General features: G+C 45.0%; 1 protein-coding gene across 1 annotated transcript; it reads left to right on the forward strand.

The window, feature by feature from the left end:
• The first annotated feature begins 1,718 nt into the window (after positions 1 to 1,718).
• GNB5 (G protein subunit beta 5) lies at positions 1,719 to 21,279 on the forward strand. The gene is made up of 12 exons (XM_063314536.1): positions 1,719 to 1,961; positions 3,665 to 3,776; positions 7,532 to 7,668; positions 9,070 to 9,111; positions 11,098 to 11,174; positions 12,229 to 12,361; positions 14,764 to 14,907; positions 16,393 to 16,484; positions 16,848 to 16,896; positions 18,663 to 18,759; positions 19,932 to 20,098; positions 21,189 to 21,279. Exons 1-12 carry the CDS (start codon positions 1,836 to 1,838, stop codon positions 21,198 to 21,200), a joined length of 1,188 nt encoding a protein of 395 aa, XP_063170606.1. The 5' UTR covers positions 1,719 to 1,835; the 3' UTR covers positions 21,201 to 21,279.

Raw genomic sequence — 21,279 nt, forward strand, 5'->3', positions numbered from 1 at the left:
TTTCTAGATCATCCCAAACTGGCTCAATGTGCTGTCTGTTGCAACTCTCATCGTTCAAAAACTAATCCTTTGAAGGTGTTAAAACAGAAAAAAGGTTTCTGCCCTTAGCCTCCTCTTCATTCCTAGATTACAAACCTCCTCTCTAGTCCACATGGACTAACAGTGTTACCACTCCTGGTAAAACTCATACCTTAATGCCAGAGGTCCCAACTTCCCTCTCGTTTTCTCAGAAGTTTTCTTTAAAGCTTGGAGGTTTATCTGGAGGAGGATTTCAGGGGAAAAGGTGTGTTCACCATGTCACCAGCTAACTGCACGGGAACAGCCTCTTTCCAAGTTAGACATCACGTTCACTCACGTTGGCTGGACGAGGAACGGAGAACCTCCCACATGGCCAACGATGAGAGTTGTTGGGCATTGCACAGGTTCAGCATTTGAAACCTGAAGGCCAAAGAAAGGAGCAGTTCCAGCCACATTTGATGATTCATTTCTTAGAATTTTCTTGAACTGTTTTAAACGTGTCTCTGGAACCTAAACCAATAGCATAAGGTACTTCCATTCATTACAGGGTGGTTGGTAATTCCCTCTAAGTAGATTAACTCAGCCTTAAGTTCTTCCTCCTGCCTTTTCAATAGCCCACTGATTAGGTTGTTGCCTTCCTGACGCTTCAAGGTATTTGCTCTGAGTGAAAAAAGGTAAGAAATGCCCTTACTATTTTTCATTACAAATACATTATAGCATAATACTAAAGTGTTTTTCAATAAAATCTTGTTTCCATTTTGGTTTGTTACCCTACTTGTTCAAGCAAGCCTTCACAAAGTGGCTTATAATAAAAACGTTATGTGCAAGAATTTTTAAATGGTTTCACTAACAACAAATGAACTGAGGTCCTGTATTACCTACAAATAAAACCAATGTTTTCATAAATGTTGTTGTGCTCACAGGCAAATGTATTTGTACTTAGCAAATGTTTTTAGTTATGTTTTAATTGTTTAATGGTTTTTAAAGTTTTATTTTTAATTGTTCTGTTTTACTGTACACTGCCCAGAGTCACATTCACATGATGGGTGACTATATAAATTTGATACATATAAAATAAAATAGTTGGTTCAGTTTCATTTGCCCTGCTATAGATTCTATAGATCAATTATGTTCTTCAGCGTTTTTTGGCATCTGCAGATGGCTAGGATCCAAGGAATCAAGTTTTGTGTGTGAACAGTTTGCCCTGCTTCCCATTGTGTGTGTGTGTCATTTTTATCAAAGAAATTTTCTTTTATTTGTATAAAGAAATTTTATTTATTTTATATAAGGAAATTTATTTTATGCAAACAAAAATTTATTTTATATAAAGAAATTTATTTTATATAAATATTTTTTATTTTATATAAAGAAGTTTTCTTTTATTAAAAAAATTCTTTTATTAAAGTTTGAAAAGAACAAAAAGAATACAAATTTTGAAAGAAAAAGGTAAGGAAAGGAAAGAAATGTAAGTGAAAGTACAAAGAAATAAATTGAGAAAAAAAGAAAAGTTATAAAGAAGCGGCTTCCGATCTTAACAGCATTTACAAGTAATTTATGTTTTACCCTGTGTCTACGATTACAACCTAATTTCCTTCTTTCCATAGACTATCCTTTCTAATCATCAAACCTGTAAATCACAAGTTCATTTTTTTTCTTTTTTTGGCAAAAGGTCCATAAGGGGTTTCCAGCCACTAATAGTTACTGTCTTTTCTCTAATCAAACACTTCCTGTTGCTTATCTTTTTTTTAAGACATGAAGAAAACAGTTTTGCACTTCCACCCGTTTTGCACTATTCTTTCTTACAGCTCCCTGCAAAGATGTGTGACCAGACCTTTGCAGTTAATATTTTTGGCCCGTGTGACAATTGCTCCAAAGAAAGAGTTCTCCAGCAAGTATACCGCAAATCGGAGAAACGCAGCTGCTGCTCGCTGTGCGTGAAACTGGTATGGCCTGCAAATATTTGAAGGCTTTTTCTGGGGAATCAGCTGATCTAGCGTGGTGCCCTTCTGTTTTGGGTGCACCAGGAGACAAAAATGGAGTGAAGTCAATCCAGGAGGGAACTACTATAAGTTCTGAGGTAGTTGGGTGAACATGGCGTTGTTATGGCATCAATGAACAGAATGTGCTTTCCCAATGCAAGAAGCATAATCCTGAATTGATAGGCATAGATACAAGGGTGGTCATACTGTAAATAGCTCCATAAATTCCACAATATGGTTCAAAGGCCCTGAGACAGCTGAGCTGAAAAGCTCCATACCCAATCACAGATGACCTGTGAGCCTTTGTAGATACCAACTTGGATTTCAACCCAAGCCATTTTTTTTCTCCCAACGAATTTTTAAAATCCTCATTTCAAAAATAAAATCCTTCCAGCACTTGGATGAGAAACATTTAAGTCCTGGGTCACCAGGTCTGTTACAATCCAAAGGCTGTAATTCTTACAATGTGCTACACTTGGGTAGCATTAACCCTGGTTAATTTTTTTGTTTTGTGAACCCAGACTGGCTAGTTTGAGATTCAGTGCACTGGGGTCAACCGGAAAACATCAGATGTATTTTGACAACCCAACCAATGAAGCTCATTGCTGAGTAGACCTGAATCTGACTCCCCCTGATCTGGACCACCTTCCCCAACCCTTCCTATTCAGTTGTGTTGGACCACAATTCCCATCACTGCTCACTCAGCATGATCATGGGAACCAAACTACAGATGCATTGATTCTTTAGCTCTCATCCCCTCCAATAATTGGGCTGCGATTGGCATCACCCCTGGCTAACCAGTGAGGCATGATGTAGTCCTGTCCTTCACATCTGGAGAATTGCTTTAGAGCTGTGTTTCTCAACCTTGGCCACTTTAAGATGTGTGGACTGCAATTCCCAGAATCCCCCAGCCAGCATGGCTGGCTGGAGAATTCTGGAAGTTGAAGTCCACACATCTTAAATGTGGCCAAGGTTGAGAAACACTGCTTTAGAGGGCCCTTCTTTCTCTCTGCTATGAATCTTCTGGGAACTGAAAAAAAGGTGATGCGGAAAGCAAGTTGGCTCCCAACCTTCAGAATTCCTCCCTCCCTTGGACTTCTTATAAAAACCTGTCCCTCCTTCCCCAAGACCCCCTTGCTTTCTCTTGAACAGCATTTCCCGGGATTCCCCGTCCGCACGGCCAGCAGCCCAGGGGCATCCCGTTGGGGAAGGCTGGGGCCGGCCAGTCCACTCCCATCCCCTAACCTGGTGGAACTTCGGGGCGCAGCCTTCCCCAACCGGGCGCCCCCGCAGATACGGCGAGGTTCTACTTCCCCGAATTAGCCGGGCTGGAGGGAAATCTTGGCAGGGGAAAGGCCGGAAAGCTGCGCCTTCCAGGTGGAGGGGCCACGTCTTCCCAACCTCCCCTTAGCCCCGCTAGCGGAGCGGGGGCGGGAGTCGTAGTCCTCGGGCGCATCCGGAGGACGCCGGTCGGAGAAGGCTGCGCTGCGCTCCTCTCCCCCGCCACACCAGCCGCCGGGATGCCGCCGGGCCGCGAGCTCCCGACAGGGCTGCCCCGGCGTGCCGCTCAGCGCGGCGGGGGCGGAAGCTCCTCCCCTCCCCTCCCCTCCCCTCCCCTGCCCAGCGCTGGCTCGCACGCTCGCTCCATCTCTCCCCTTCTCGCCAAGATGGCAACCGAGGGGCTGCAGGAGAAGGAGAGCCTGGCCGTGCTGAAGAACGAGGCGGAGAGCCTCAAGGGCAAGCTGGAGGAGGAGCGGGCCAAGCTGCACGACGTGGAACGTGAGTCGGGGCCGGGGCCGGGGCCGGGGTCTGGGCCGGGCCGGGCCGGGTCGGGCCGGCTGCGCCCCGGGCACAGCCGGAGGGAGGCAGGGAGCGGGTGGGCGCCGCCGCCGCTGCCGCCGCTGCGAGGCTCCTGCACGCCCGCGGGGAGCCGGGACGGCGCCCCTCTGGGAGAGCTCCGGCGGGGGCGTCCGGCCGCGGAAGCCCGCCGCGCTCCTCCCCTCCCGGCGGCTGCGGGCGGGCGGGCGCTTTCACGGAACGGGCGCGGGCTCTCCGCGGGGCTGGCGAGCGTAAACAACGGGGGGCGAGGGGCGGAGACGCCGGAGGGGGCCGGGCCAGCGAAGGGCAGCGCCCGGCCAAGGGGGCATCGCGGGGTGGCCGCCGGACCCGCGTCCCTTGAGCAGCTGGGGGCAAGGAGAGCAGGACCGCCCCACCTGCCTTTCCCCCCACCTGCGTCCTGCCCGTCTCCTCCCAGCCAGCTAAATGGGTGCCCGGTGCCCTCGCAAAACTCAAGCTGCCCCCGCTTCCAACCTGGCGCCCTCTGGATGCATTAGACCCTCACCCCCCAGGACCCAGCCAGCCTGCAGGCGGTAGCTGAGAGTAGTTGGTGGGGAGCCCCTTGGGCAAGTCTGGGCTGCAAGGCAAGTCCTCCTCTGCTTGGTCCTGTGGAGGAGGGCACCTTACTGCCAACCATCCAGGCGCCCCCCGCCCCCCCGGCTTTTAGAGTTTGAGTCTTGCTGGTTTCTGCTATCAGAAGATGGGAGGACCTGCTACCCAGAAAGGAAGTTAAAAAAAACTTTAAATTTGGCTGGAGTTAGCAGTTGCCATCATGATGCTTGCATAAGTGGGGGGGAGGGGAATCATAACCTATTTTAATAATAATTATGATTATAATTTATTAAATGTATATGCTGCCCAACTCCCAGTGACTCTGGATGGTTAAAATACACAGAATTGTGGCTCACTGCTTTCACTAAGGCAGTGTTTCTCAACCTTGATAACTTGAAGACGTTTGGACTTCAACTCCCAGAATTCCTCAGCCAGCATGCTGGCTGGGGAATTCTGGGAGTTGAAGTCCACACGTCTTCAAGTTACCACAGTTGAGAAACACTGCTCTAAGGACTACATGGACATCCTTTCATTTTATCACCACAACAATCCAGTGAGATGGGCTAGGTGAGCGGAGTACACTTTCCTACCCATCTTCCTTGACCCATCTGCTCCAGATGTGTCCAGTTCCCACTCTCACAATCCCTAGCCAGCACTGGCTGAGAGTTGGAGACCAACATATCTGGAGGGCATAGACCTGCAAAAGATTGATGTATACCAGTGTTTCTCAACCTTGGCCACTTTAAGATGTGTGGACTTCAACTCCCAGAATTCCCCAGCCAGCACAGGGAATTCTGGGAGTTGAAGTCCACACATCTTAAAGTGGCCAAGGTTGAAAAACAGCATTGCACTGTTAGACGCTGTATGGATTTTACAAGTAAAGTCCTTGGCCGTCGGGGAGTCTTAGTCTAAAGCTGAGTTACTTGGTTTTCTGGGCCAATGCATTTTATTTTTCCCTTTTAAAAGCTTGACTTCTTTTGGCTGCTTAACAATCCTGGGCACTCATGTCGATTTAAGGGTATTAACGCCAAACAAGGCTTAAGAAGAAGTTTGTTCCTTTCCCCTTTCTCATGCACATTTCTCTTTCCCAGGGAAATAACCAGTGAATTTCACTGATATTTTTTATTTTCCAAGGAGCTCTTAGTTTGGTGAAACTTTGAGAGACCTTTGGTTGTGAATAATTGGGTCAAAACCCACCGAGTCCTCCAAAGCCTGGTGGACCTGAAAGTAAGATGGGAGTTGGGGAAAGGGAGCAAATGCTTTAAAAATTCCTGACTTGTTCACCAGTATTTGGTCCTCCAGCTGATGGGAAATAGCTTCTCCTGCCTGCAAGGAGACCTGCTTCTTTTATTCCAAACAACAGAGGGTTCCTCTTTCTGCCACGCGATGCAAGTGGTTGCTTTTTGAACAGCGAATCCATCAACATGAGGATTAAAGAGGCAGAAATGGGTTGTTTGAATGGTAGCCAAATAAGCCATAAGGCACCGCTTGTCAGTACTGGGTTTAGGAGGCCTGCCAAAAAGATAACCCTGCTAGCAAAGACAGAGACAGGTTGTGGGAATTTGTGGCCTTTTCGGCCCATAAGTGCTCCATCTGTCCTGGATCTTGTCAGGGACACGCTCCAAGCAAAATGTGCCTGACTGCGAAAACAAATCCTAATTCAGCTTTTTTACTGGCCCTCGCGTTGGCAGCATTTTGGAAGGAAGAATGAAATTTTTCAATTTGCTTTTTAAACTGACTGTGTATGAATGGCCATTGCTTCTTCGACTGCAGCATTAAGGAGATTGGATGTGGTTTTAATTGGACCCCTTTTTTTAGGATGAGGGTTGATGCCTTTTAAGGAAGCTTATGTTCTTCCTAGAAGAGAGGATCGCTCCTAAAAGATGGCATTTTACTGGTCGTAAAATATTAATAATATGGCTGTGTTGGTCGATGAGAATAAATGATCCAAAATACCTTTTAAAGGACCAGCCTTATCCAGAACTCCAACAAGATTGATTGCCCAGCCTGATGAGATCTGTAGAATATGAAAAATAGCACATGGTGTTTGTGGCGTTTTGTTGGTCCTAATAAAAAATATTGCCTAAATGTCTGTAATAAGTAAATATAAACCTACTTTCTGAAATGCAGTGGGCGTAAAATCACTAGCCCAGAAATCCCATAGCCCCTTCCCTCCCAAATTTGCAGTATTCTTCACCACAGCAGGTCTGGTGGACTGTGGCTTCTGTTTTTACAAGCTAGCAGGTCCACACGCTTCATGAGAAATACATTGGGGACCTCACGGATAATTTCAGGCATCTCCCAAATGTTTAGTTTTAAATTAACATGCACCCCAAAAAAGAGAAAGTTGGAATGAAAGAACGAAAAATGTCCACATCATTATCCGCTCAGTGGGTGACCTTGGAACTACTACTACCTTTCCTCTGTCCACCCTACTTCACAGGTTTGTTGGGGTTATAAAATGGAAAGGAGAGAGAAGAACCATGTGGGTCAACTTGAGCCTCTTTTAGTTGTACACGTGAGTAAATAAAATGAATAGTCCTTCTCTTTCTATAACAGGGTTTCTCAACCTTGGCAACTTCAACTCTTCAGAATTCTGTGTGTTGAGGTCCACACATCTTAAAGTTGCCAAGGTTGAGAAATCCTGTTCTAGAGGTTGGAGTTTGGGAGAAAACAACCCTTGCAGAATTCCACAACTGCTTAGAAATAAGGTTGTTCTTGATCTCTGGTGTAGTGTCCAATAGATGTTGAGTCGATGATCAGTGAGTTTCTCCATCCTGGTTGGATTTCCTTAATTCCCAGTCAAAGGCCATTCTGGCTAGAGATTAAGAACACTAAAGTCCAAACCTATCTAGAGACAACCAGGTGGGGGGAAAGTGTTTTTCACTTTACCCAATTACCTTTCAACAGATGAGGTGCAATTCTAAATGTTGAAATCAAAGACCAGGGCTTTGAACTGGTGAGGCGATCCATCTTGCTGGTCCTTGCTCCGGGATGCAAACAAGCCCGCTTCATTTCCCTGGGTTCACATTTCTCCTCCAGGTCTTCTGGTCATCCCCTTCTTAGCTTTGCAGCTGGCATGGGGTCCTGCCTGTGCCTGCTAAAATGGTGGCTCTTGTGCCAATGCTGTGGTGAATTTCTCATAGTGCATCAGGTGGCTGAGCGTGTGGAGGCTTTGGGACAGTTTGTGATGAAGACACGAAGGACATTGAAAGGCCATGGTAATAAAGTCCTCTGTATGGACTGGTGCAAAGACAAAAGAAGAGTTGTCAGCTCTTCCCAGGTAATGGGACAACATTTGTTTGTTTATGTTGTTTTTTCAGCACCTTTCTAGACCAATGCTTCTCAGCCTTTTGTATCTTCTGCCCCACCCATCCCTCTGTCAAAGAACTGGGGTTCCACCACAATAAGAAACCAAATGCCCACTTTTTCTGAGAAGGACATTTGTATGCTTACAGACAGATCATTATTACCTCTATTGTTCAGAGTAAATATAAGACCTGGGTTAGGTTTTACCATGCTCTCCAAGGTTGTTGCTGAAGCAAGAGCCCTTGTCTTAAGTGCAAAGTCCAAAACAAAGGAGAACCTGGGGGTCTTGACCCACGCATTGCCTTGTCTAGGGCCAGCAGCTCAACAAGGATTGCTGCATCAAATCAGCCTGCCTTCCTGGCAGCCATGATCATGAAGGAGGTGAAAGTGTCCTTGATGTTCTCCCTTTGGATGGAGAAATGCTTGGCCAGCTGGGAAGTACATCTAGATAAGCATTGTTTGCTTTTTTTTGGAACACTGAAGGGCATGAACTGGATCCTGATGTTGGCCTCACAGCTGGGTAGGAACAAAAAGCCAAGGTTCATGGTGTTTGAGAGCACCAGGGGAAGCTGCAGAAAAAACCACTGGTGGTTGCCCACCATGGCCTTCTTGATGTACATCTGGGGTCACTCGTGAGTCATTGTGACAGCATGGGATAACAATGCCACCTTCCTTGGCACCACTAAGATCAAATTTTCCTGGGGTCAGCTTTTCGAAGTAGGCAAGGTCAAGAAACAACCATGGGAGGGTCAGTGTCTCTCCCTGCCCCATCTTATATCAAACAACCAAAGCAGGGTCATTTTTCTCATGCTTTCCTCTTTCTTAGGACTGAATAATCTTTTCTTAAAGTCTCCCCATAACAGTTGGCTCATGTTTTCCCCATTCCCAAGTTGGATCTACATTCCTTCATACCTGGCTTCTTCTGGTGAGAAAGGACTCTCCATTGCAGAGCAAGCATTATCCATGCAGATGGTTTACATTCTAATTAACCTCTATGTGTCCTTGGGCAGTTCAGATGTTGCTACTTTCCTGCTCCTGTGAATGTCTACTTTTTTCCTTCACAAGGGAAGGGGTTTTAGGAACTACTGGAGAGCCATGTGGGAGATGTAGACCAGGTTTTACTGACCAAGGCAGAATCTCTAGGCTGACTTCATGGTGAAATCCCAAAAGGGTTTACTTTCAATCTAGACCTGATGTGCCTTTTGCAAGTTTATGTACCACCAGTTTAATTAAGTCATGTCTCCCCTGCCTCATAAGCCCTCATAATTATAGGCACAAGGCATAAGTAGAACTCAGTAACAGGACTCAGTTGCAATGTAGCTTCAAAATAAACTCATAGATTTCAGAGTGTCTTATTCTTCTTTGTCTTCTGTAGGATGGGAAGGTGATAGTTTGGGATGCCTTCACCACCAATAAGGTGAGTTGCTTTCGAACCTCTTTTCCCCCAAGGCTCGATAAAGTCTGATGGATCAGTTTTGTGGGGGAGACAGGAGAGAAAGTGCATCCTGTTCTGTTTTCCACTGCATTACTGCTTAAGGATGGAGGCCCCAAATTCTGATTGGCCTTGATAATATCCACCAAATTTTTTGTTGGTGTTTTTGGCATTGGCTGTGTTTTGTTCTTGGTCTTTTCTCTAATAGCCGAATGAGTTATCCAGATCAGAGTCCTAAGGGAGGGTCAAGAAAGGTTGCAAGAACAAGGTCATCCCTAAGTTCTGCTTAGAACTTCCATTTCTGGTTCTGGGGCACTTCCTGGGCACATCCTCAGCCCAGTGGAAATGCAGGGAGTCTCCTTTGCTCTCTGTCCTGGATCTGAACTGGGCTAGCCTTGGAAAGGGCATCCTACCCAGATCAGTTTTATGTTTATTGAAAGAAGAAACTAAGGTGAGGATTCTTCTTGTTCCTTGTTTTAGATTCCCACCTTAGTTTCAGATAGGAGATACTGCACTGAATTGGGTAGGATAGATTTATGGGCCCTCTGAGCCAAGCTCAAAGAGAAAAATTGAGAAGAGAGTGATGCAGGGGGTGGAACAATGTCAGTTTTACAATGTGAAGTCTAGAAACATCAGCTCAACAGCTGCCAGATCTTGTCAATAATCTCATAGTATTTCAGACCTCTCCCTTGCACATCTACTTCTCCATAGGTGTCCATAGGGGGACAAACCACAAGATACATGTTTGGCCTCTGTTGGGTAAGGGCAAGTGTGTCAGGGCAAAGATTGCTCTGGCATCGCAACACATGTTTTATCATGGCAAACATGTGGCTCTTCTTCCCCTTTATCCACCCTGATGGGTAAAGGAAAACTCTGTTTCTGGAGGAACTCTAATCTGCAGGTACCTGTGCGTATCCTACAGTGTTGCTGCTGTGGACCCCTGAGATAAGGAATCATGTCTGAGTCATTTTACCCTTTAAATATTTTGAGTACATTTTTCTTTTGGGGTTCATTAAACTCATCAAAGGAAAAAAGTATTAGAATAACATTAATATAAATAATCCAGATGTCAAGGTTGATATTATCGAACTATATTAAGTGATACTTAAAGGTAAAGGTAAAGGTTTCCCTTGACATTACGTCCAGTCGTGTCCGACTCTAGGGGGCAGTGCTCATCTCTGTTTCAAAGCCGAAGAGCCGGCGTTTGTCCATAGACATTTCCTCCATGGTCATGTGGCCAGCATGACTACACGGAACGCCGTTACCTGCCCGCCAAAGCGGTACCTATTAATCGACTCACATTTGCATGTTTTCAGACTGCTAGGTTGGCAGGAGCTGGGACTAGCAACGGGAGCTCACCCCGTCACGCGGATTTGAACCGCCGACCTTCCGATCGGCAAGCTCAGCAGCTCAGCGGTTTAACCCGCAGCGCCACTGCGTCCCTTACAAGTGATACTTAGTAAAGGAAAAAAATGGTGGGGATAATAGTAGTAGTGATAGTAATAACAACAACAACAATTGTTATTTAGATGGATATCCCACCTTTCCTGCAAGGAATTAAGTTCTGTAATTTGCAACCTGTGTGGAAGATTAGGGTAAGAAGAGTCAATAGTTCAAAGTCTTAGAAACTGTAATGGCTGATGGTGGACTTAACCCTAGATCTTCCTGGTCCTAATCCAACACCTTAACCAGCAACCCCCAGTGGTCTATGTCACAGGTACACCAATACTAGGAAATTTGCCCCAGTTATCCTGTTAATCTCTGAGACAGATGGGATGAACCCACAACCTTTGGTACTGAGATGGTGAATGGTCTTGGAGTTTCAAACATGACTTGACCACAAGTATGCTTCTTTTCCACTCTAGCACAAGAAACTAAGAGATGAATTAGTTGGGCAGCCTCTAGACTGGCTGGTGTCAAGGCAGAGTTGAATGTTGGCTTGGGAGATGCAAGGAATGTTTTGTATTTCAGGAGCACGCGGTGACGATGCCCTGCACATGGGTAATGGCATGTGCCTATGCTCCTTCCGGATGTGCCATTGCTTGTGGGTAAGCAGAAAGCTCTTTAACAAAAGGCATTTGGAAATCAATGTTTTGATCGTGAAAAGGGATACATCTTGTTCTGTTAAACTGCATAGTACCAAAATGGAAAATTTGAATATTGGCCAGGTTTTAATTGTTGGTTGAAGGAGAAGTGGTTTGTGTGCATGTATGTATGAATGTGTATTAACAATATGTTTATATTGTCCCTATTGCCAGACTCTGGGCACTATATGAAAACATAGTAACCTATATAATGAAATGTCCTAAAACCCCTCCTTTAGTAGAATAACCTGGCCCAAATAGAAAAGCATGTAGAAGAAGAAACAGTGGGAGACCAATCACCATTAAGCTTCAAAAGCCTGCCTGAATAAAATTATATTCACGATGTTATTCAGGCAGACTTTTAAGGAAATGTTGGAAGTGAGTGGGCCAGGCCTGCATCTGGAGATATGGTATGCCAGGGCTGTCACGGGGAATACCTGTTTTCCTTTATATTTAGTTATTTATAGGCCACCTTTCCAGCAATTGGCCCTCAACGGAGCTTTCAGCAAAAATAATGCAATGATTACCAGCTAATTAAACAAAATTTACAGAAAGAGCAGGAGGTCTCTAGAAGGGTCTCCCACGATGCATCTTCTGAAGACGTGCATCTCTAGTAGACTCAAGGAGGAAATGAGATCATTGAGGAGATGGCTCTCCATATCTTATATCCCAGGTTGTTCAGGGATTCAAAGTTCCAATCCCAGACTTCCAATTTAGTCCAGAAGTAAATTGATAAGCCAGGATCTTGAGGGATTCAAGGTTGCATGGCCAATATAACTAGCATGGGTCAGATAGACCAGCAGATTAAATGGGCCGGTTTTATTACCTGACTGAGTGGTCCATCTGATTATTCCGAATACTGAACTATATTTTGAAAAAGACCCCTTCGTGGTGGTGGTGGGGAATAGGGCACTTCCTACCATGGCCCACTTACCCAAAGAGGCCATGGGTAGAATGCTCTGGTGATGTTTTCAGAAAGGACTTCCCTTGTCTTTTTCTCATCCTGTTCTTAATCTAGCGGACTGGATAACAAATGTTCTGTATACCCCTTGACCTTTGAAAAAAACGAGAATATGGCCGCTAAGAAGAAATCAGTCGCCATGCATACTAACTACTTGTCAGCTTGCAGCTTCACTAATTCTGATATGCAGGCAAGTACATCCAACCTGCATTTTGTTGTTGCTCTTTGCATTGGAAAAGATGTGTAGTTAAGAGTGAGCATGGTTTTCTTCACCCCTGTAAAGACACTCATCTGTTTTTTTGTGGGATAGGGATGGATAAATATTCTTTATGCTTCATGGAGGAAAACCACAGAGTCACCCCTTTCTCATCTCACAGAACTGAGGTCCAACTAATTAAAATATACATATATATATATGGAAAAGCAGGTGGCAATTTACAAAGCTGGACACAAACAACCTTTTAAAGTTCTCCACTCAATTTGTGGGCAGGGAAATTGGGTGGATGGTTTCTTCAGCAATTTCTCAAGGGCAGAATACTCCTTCTGTGGTGGGGGTCACTCTACTGCTGGAGAACCCCAGTGGGAAGATGCTCGTATTTGTCTTCCCTTGGACCTGAATGAATCCAGGGACGCTACAGACCAAGGAAGAAATGATTGTATGAGGATGTTCACGCAAACTCCTTGGCCACCTTGTTGCTAAATTCAGTGACGCTCCACCCATGAGCATGTTCACTTATGTTCTCTTTTTCTCTGAAAGAAATTTCCAAAGTATTTTTTTTTTTTTTTTTGGCCCTTGGTGTAAAATTGAGCACAGCTTTAGATCTCTCTCAGTTATTTGTGCTACTGGAATATCAGCTTGAGTGGAATCTATTCTGGGATGTGAGAGGCTTCAGAGGAAATTGCAATTTCCCATTCTGCAGTTTCCAGGAATAAGCCCAAGATGACGGTGCAAGTCTATTGCCATGGAAACCAAGGTCACTCATCTACCTGTGGTGCTTTTCGTATATGAAACGTAGCCTTGAGAGAGAGGAGGATGGTGGAATAATTAAAGCAAATGTGATGCAGAATCAGGAAGCTGTGAAGATGCTGTGAAGATTCCAAAAGCGATCTTGCATTTGGAAATGTTACATGAAGTGCCTACAAGGAATGAAAAACTACTGAAAAGAGAGTTCTGGATGAAAAGGCCTCCATTTTTTCTAGAAGTTTGCCTTCTATTTAGCAAAAAAATGGGCTTTCTTTTTAAAATTAGTTGATTTTTCAGGGAGAAAGTCCTATATAATGAATGGAACTTGCTATGGGTTGCTGCTCCTGTTCCGAACAAGAGTCGTATCCCACTGTTGCTTCATCAGTTGTCAGCATGCATCCCTTTGCTCCATTATGGGATCTGAAGCCACAAAGTTCTGCAAACTTCTCGCTCTTACATATTTGTGTTTGACTTGATCACAGCATTGACTGCACAGATGGGGGAACAAAAGAGCAAAACACTGCCCTGATACTTCTAGGTCTTCAATTCACTTGACGTGGGCCTTTTCCTAGCAAAATGTTGAAAATTGCCACCAGTAGAGGGCTATGAATGATTCAGACTAGAAGCCCAGTATGTTTTGAGCTGCTGATGGTGCATGGCCAAGAAAACGGAAAACAAAGTAGGCGTTTAGAAAATCTGTGGTCCCAGCTGTTTTTTTCCCCCTCCCTGGATGAAAAGGGGGAGAATTCTCTGTTTAAAAACAATGAATAAATCATGGTTTTCTGTACTCAGGTGTACTCTAGAGAGCAAAACATTAGAAGGGAAGAGGATGCCCCTCTTCAGCTCATTAGAAATAATGCCCAGTCTTGCATATTTGTTTAGTTATTTACAGAATTTTTATACCACCCCCACCTTGAAAGTTTGCTATTTCCCGTGATATAATGCATACATTATTTTCATAAATTTGTATTTTTATGTGTCCATTTCTCTAATGTACATGCTGTGTCTGTGTTTGGATATCAGAACTGTATTCTAACATTCAGAAAGGCCAAGTAGAATATAACTTATTTTTAGTTCAGGCAGAGATTTGAGGAGTGTGGATTAAGAAAGTTTGCCTTCCAATAGAAGAGAATATCTGTAGCTCAGGGTTGAACTGTGGAGTCCTTGGTGCTCTCTGAGCTTGGTTGTTGGCTTGCAGGCATTTCATTACTCGACTAGGTAACATCATCAGTGCAAGTGAGTGTAGAGTTTAGTTACTGTATATGAACAGGGAGCAAATCCCACACTCATTAGCACTGATGATGTTACCTAGTCTGGTAATGAAACGTCTGCAAGCCAACAACCGAGCTCAGAGAGCACCAAGGACTCCACAGTTTGCCTTAAAATGTGATGCCACTGAATTCCCTCAGCCCCCCAAACTGAACACTAGTGCCTTAGGTTTACTAAATCAATTAATGGAGGAGGGGGAGATAGGGTCCTTTAATATGAATCAAGGGAATGGGTGAATGTGGATTTGGTGAATCAGTAGGGAAGAAGCCAAGGGAACCCATGATTCGATGCCAATTGTTTGAATGACCGCCCTGCCATTTCTAGAATGACATCTTTGCTTTTCTGCTTCCCCCCCAAAGATCTTGACTGCAAGTGGCGACGGCACCTGTGCCCTCTGGGACGTTGAGAGCGGGCAGCTCCTGCAGAGTTTTCATGGCCACGGGGCAGACGTCTTGTGCCTGGATCTTGCTCCATCAGAAACAGGGAACACCTTTGTGTCGGGGGTAAAGCGGGCTTGTCTTTATGCAGGGTGGGGATAAAGGGGTCTATGGCAGAAGAAGAAACGGAGGGCGGGTGCTGGCTCAGCAAAACATTTCTGAAGGGAAAGAGGTTGGAACGGGGTTCCAACAGACTCAGCAGGACCAAAGGTGACATGGAGCATCTCAGATGGGGCTGAAGCTACAGGAAAGCCCCAGGTGGCTGTTAGAAGCCAAAATGATGCGATTCTGCAAAGGGTGCAGGGCCGTCACTTGCCTCGCTTGTGCAATGCAACGGCCACAGAGCTGCGTCACTCGCCCTTCTTCCGACATCGGTGGGTCGAGCTGCGTTGCACGTGGGCAAGCAGGAGGTGCATTTAAAAAAATGTGTTGATTGTTTTAAAAAAGAGGGCCTTTGCTTTTGAACCTGGGGTGGCTTCTGTTGGGGTGGGTTTATGCTGAGGTCTTCCTCTTGCTTTCGTAGCTCCCGATGGAAGGAGTCAGCTCCCTCCCTTTCAGCAAGCATGGTTTGAAGAGCTCTGAGAATTGGCAAAATATTATAAACTAGGCTCAGCCTGCATCTAGTCTGTCATATTAGGGTGCTTTGTAAGCTAATCGGTAACAGTCCTCCACATGCTAACTTTTTATGCTTCCCTATAGCCCTCTAATGCCCCAACATCTCCTTTGTAGATTCTTCATTTTTTTATCTTTTATGCCTTCTACATTTAATTTATGTCTCTTTTATTCTCTCTCTCTCTCTTTCTCTTTCTCTTTCTCTTTCTCTTTCTCTTTCTCTTTCTCTTTCTCTTTCTTCCCCTGTTTCTCTCTCTACGGTAGGACTACACTCCACACATACAACCAAGTTGGGGACACGCCATCTAAATTTGCAGGAGTATTTTTTAGGATACTCCTTGGATGAGCTGTGAGGGCCGACCTTTGCACGAAGTGCAGCTGACTTGGGGAGGAGATGGAGAATTTAGGAACAGGAAAAGGACAGAGTGACAGAGACCCTGAACGGGAGTTTTCTACACTGCAGAGTTTCGCTGCCATTTCTCTTCGTCTTCTCTGCGCTCCTTTTCCATGCTTGTTCATGTGTACAAATATTGCCCCTTTGGGCAAATGTAATAAATTGGGTCAAATAAATAGAGATGAACTGAGCTGAGGAAATCACTACGATTTATTGAACTCCCTCCGTTTTTGGTAGACAGTGATTCCTTTTCTATGAATATCTCAGCCACTTTCCCAAATAAACTTTGAAGCTCTCCTTTCTTCGTTGATCTGGCACTCCAGGCAGCTTACGGATACAAAATTTCTAGCAACTTTTATAAACTAACGGCCAATTCAAAAGCAAACAAACAAGCACGTAGCAGAAAAACACACACAGATATTTCCAATAAATAGCATCTTTTAGGGTATTGTCCGTTCTGGGATCCCTTGTGCTTGTTCTTTCCTCCTTGAGGATGTAACTAGACTTTATTATTATATGCATTTTTGTTTGTTTTGTTTGTTTAGGGGTGTGATAAAAAAGCAATGATCTGGGACATGCGGACTGGGCAGTGCATTCAATCCTTCGAAACCCACGAATCAGATATTAATGGTGTCAGGTCAGAATCCTATTCGGAAATGGTGCCTTGGGGCCTATTGACAAAAAAGCCTTTGTGGGAGGAGGCAGAAGAGGGAGAAGGCGATGGGGTGGGCTTCTCATGCCATCTCTCAGCCAGTCTGCCACCCTCTGGACCCAATGCGAAACAGGGATGTACCTGAAGGACGGATCCAAATTATCTTGGCTTGTCTGGGAAAATCTGGATGTGAGTCAATACATGGACCATGTGATGAGGGCCATTGCTTGGTGACGGGCTGGCGTGATCAGGAGAAAGTCCAAGGACATGGGCTCAGTTGTGTTTTGCAAGGATTCCCAAATGTCCCTTCAAAATGGTGCTGACATCTTTTTCTTACCCTTTATGTAGGTACTACCCAAGTGGAGATGCCTTTGCCTCTGGCTCAGATGATGCCACAGTACGTAGCGTTCTTTAATATTGAGAAACACATTCCTTTCCTGTGAATGAAGACTGGACCTAACTATGGGCCCAGTGGCTTGTTGGATGCCCCTCATGAGTGGCTGATTGAGTGCCATGAGGCTGCTGTCAACTCTTAGCAACCGTGTGTACCATTTGCTGTGTATTCAATGTGTGATGAGAAGAGATGGTTCAGTGGTGTGCAGAGAAATGACTGATGGTCTATCCTGGATGTGTGGTCATCTGGAATCCACAGTCAGCCTCATGGAACATCTGCTTCTAAAAACTCAGGAGTTTGGAGGGCACAGATGGGTTGCTGCCAAGCCACATGTGCTTATTAGTTGTGTATTGTCCACCATCGCCATAAGAGAAGAACCAGTAGGCCTGTCACTGGTGTTGGACTCCAACTCCTATCAACATCAACCAAGCTAGCCAGTAGTTGGGAACGATGAGAGTGAGAATTCCAGCATCCTTTGAAGGACTTGAGATCTCACGTCCCTGTCTCACACCAAGTTCCTAGGTCAATGAACACTGTTCTAAAATGTTTCCCATTACCACCTCATGGAACTATCATACCCAAACATAGGGATGGACAGCCTTTGACCTTCCAGATGTTGCTCTTACAACTTTCAGCATCCCCTACTTACATTGGCTAAAACTTCTGGGAGTGTAGTTCAAGATACAAAGCATGTGGTTATTTTCTTGGCCAGCTTACTTAGAGGGATGTTGGATTCCTCTAACTCTGTGTCCTTGTTGAATCTGAACCAGGAAGACCTCAAGTTAAGATTCCTGCTTAGCACTGAAATTTCTCCAGAGATTTTGGCTCAGATCTTTTCAGACTAACTGCCCTAGCAGAGTTAAAATGGAATAATCCACACATATTTTGCCCTAGGATCCTGGAGAAAGGGCGACAAATCAATATGCTAAAGAAATATCCTAAACAAATGGGTTGAGTATAATCTGTAGGAGCCAAACCACAGCTTTGGAATGTGTGTGGGAGGAAAAGGTTACAATGGCAAATGAGGTAGAAGAAGGATGGAATGTTGTTGGAAGCAAATTTTAAATGTTATTTATTGGTTTATTTGTTTATTTTGGACATCCCACCCCATCTTTCCATGCCAAAAGATTATTCCAAGGTGGTGTAAAAATGCTATCACAACAAAAATAAGCTAAAATAATAATCTCCAAAGGCAGCAAAGAAATCTACAGCACATGTGACTGAGGGATTTCAAGAGGGAAAAAGTATTGTTGAAATAAATGCATCCTTGTGCTTTCTTAAATGGTGCGTTCTCTTGGGAAGCTGCTTCATAATGTAGCTGATCCACCAAAAAGGCCAAGGTGGGTTTCTTTGACAAGGCAAGCAGTTAGTTGAGGTACCAAATCAGAGATTTTCACCAGCCAAGACAAGACATCGGTTTCCTAGGGCAGCTTCCTTCAGCTCAAGCAACTTCCAGATGTATGGCCTTCAGTTCCCAGAATTCCTTGGGCAGCAAGACCACACATGAGGATTCTGGAGGTTGATATCCAAACAGCTTAAAGAGAGACAGGTTGGGGAAGGTGGCTCTTGAATGACCAAAGAAGGTCATGCAATTCATGGGAGTTGAAATCCAACCCATCTGGGGAACATCAAAGGGGCTTATTGGTGTGTAGGATAATGTGTTGGGGTTTACGTGGATTTACTCGCATAGCTGAAATCTTGTGCCTGATCATATTATTTAAAAAATACTCTAGATATGAATTTGCCTTTTTCCTTCCCTTCCTTTTGAGTGCCGTTTATATGACCTCCGAGCAGACAGAGAGGTAGCCATCTATTCCAAAGAAAGCATCATCTTTGGGGCGTCCAGTGTGGATTTTTCTCTTAGCGGTGAGATACGACTCCTGATGTATTTTCTTTTCTCATGGGAACTAAACAAGAAGAAGAGCAAGCGTGGTCTCGTTCCAGCTTAGCTTGGCTGGCTGTGAAGTAAACCCTTCCAGACGTTGAGACTTAAAACAGTTGCTCCTGAGTTGGTCCTCCAAATCAAGGTTTGCTTCAGCTCTCCCATTTAGCAAAAAATATATATGAAGTTGACTCCCCAGAGGTGCAGCATTTACTTGATTTGAATTTAACTGCTTAATAAGTGGGGCACACTGTTTCCTTTAATCCAGTGAACTCACTCCAATAGGTGAGTGGGGAGAGGTTTATGTCGCTGGAGTAAAATCACAGAGTCATAAGATGGAAAAATTGGGAGGGATCTTGGAGATCATATAATTCAACTCCTGCCCAGTGCAAGAATCCACTACTACAGCATCCTCTACAGAGGTAATCCAGCCTCTTATTAAACATCTCCTGTGAAGAGACTCCACCATGTCCTGCAAAACAATTGTTCCATTGCTGAACAGCTCTTCCCACTGGGAAGTTCTTCCTGATGTCCAACCAAAATCACCTTCCTTTTAGTTTATTGTCCTGATTGTCCTATTATCTCCCATTTGGTCCCATTAAAAATGAAAATAACATGGTAGGTTTGGGAGGCTTCTCAGACGTACCATGGATGAAGAACATTTTAAAACAGCACTAGGAGGGATGGCTCTCCATTTTAATTTTCCCACAATCCCCCAGACCTGCCGCAGACCTGGGGAAAAGAGGCATGCCGGAAGCACCAATTCACAGGCAATGCCTGTGTAGGTTGACTAAAACTGCCTCTCATCTCCCACCTTCTCATCAGCACTCAACTGTGGATGGGTTCCTACCCTTTCCTGAAGCTCCTTTGATATTTCCTCTCAAAAGGAAGTTGGATATACCTAAATCCAGCTGCCACCACTAATGGGGTCCATCCGCAATTCATCCACTTCGAAATCTTGGCTTGCAAGCCGAATGCAACCCCTGCTCTTAAGGCCTACCTCCCACGCGAATTGCGCCTTGTTCTGCATTATGGTGGCTGGCTGAAGATTTTCAACGGCTTCCTGCTACTCGTGAATCCATTTGGGAGCTCTAATTGCTAGACGGTGTCGTCAGTGTGGCGCTGTGATTCCTGACAAGCGTAATTTTCTCCACAGGGCGTTTATTATTTGCGGGCTACAACGACTACACCATAAACGTTTGGGATGTTCTGAAAGGGTCTCGGGTTGCTATTTTGTTTGGGCACGAGAACCGTGTTAGCACTTTGAGGGTCTCGCCTGACGGGACTGCGTTTTGTTCTGGATCGTGGGATCACACTCTAAGGGTAAGGCCTTGATCCTCTTCTGTTTTTTTTTTCTTTTAAGTCTTCCTCTCCCTTCTTGGTGTGCATTTGAGATGATTTGTACAGAAATCAGTAGGTTTACATCAGTGGATTCGAGCAATTAGTGACCTAGGATATATGTTTAATCTCAGCCTGCCCTGCAAGATCCAGAGCACCAAATCATCATTCTGAGTTAAACTCAGAATCATTGTTTGTTCGGACACCACTTGCTACTTAGCTATACCCTGCCCGTTCCAGTTTTTAGACTTTGGTCCCCAGCGTGCCACTCAGGCTGAGAAATGTTGCATCTTCCTGCATAAAGGGGTTTAGATTAATCCCTTGAGCCCCAGATATGCTGCCCTGATTTCAATCAAATAATTGTGCAGATGATCATCTGGGTCAGCTTTCCCACTGGTTGTGTGAAATCCTAGCTCCCATCCTCTCCAGCTGTTGGAGGATGGAAACTTAGAGTCACCCTTTTAAAAGTGCTTCAGGTTAGAAAGACCGGCTTAAATCATGCTTTAATTTAGGAGTCGGAAACCTCCAGATCTTGCCAAACTACATTTCCCAGCTGCTTTCTGTTGGAAGCTTCAATACTGAAGGCTAAAGTTCAGATGTGGAAGCCTATGGCTGGCTCCCCACTCTAATTTTCCCACAATCCCCCAGCAGAGCATCATTTCCATCTCGTTCTGTGCTGCAGGCTTGGGGAAAAGAGGCAGGCCGGAAGGACCAATTCACAAGCAAGGCCTGAGTGGGGGACCTCACTACGTGCAAGGGTGAATGTGGTAACACGAGTGTCATGCCATTGCATGGTGCGTGCACACAAGGGGACAGCGCTTGTGTTGTGATGCTTGGGCATCATTTTGAACAAAGTCATCAGATCCTGTGGTTACCTCACTGCCATTTTGTAGTACAACCTCTCTAACCAACGGGTATGGGCTGTGAAATCAATCAGATAAAGCCGTCTCTGAGTGGAGATAGGGATAAGCCAAGCAGATGAATGTGAAGTTCCTGTGGTCATAGAACAAGTTAATGGCACAAGAAGGAAGTCTCTTTGAAGAAGCTAATCATTGTCTGATGTTTTTCTCCACAGATTTGGGCTTAAACGGCAGGGCTGTTTCCAAACACGTGTCCACATAGGCATCATAGGATCACACCCCCCATGGAACACCAGTTCACAGGGG

This window comes from Candoia aspera, chromosome 13 (genome assembly GCF_035149785.1).
Source record: "Candoia aspera isolate rCanAsp1 chromosome 13, rCanAsp1.hap2, whole genome shotgun sequence".
In the NCBI taxonomy this organism is placed as follows: domain Eukaryota; kingdom Metazoa; phylum Chordata; class Lepidosauria; order Squamata; family Boidae; genus Candoia; species Candoia aspera.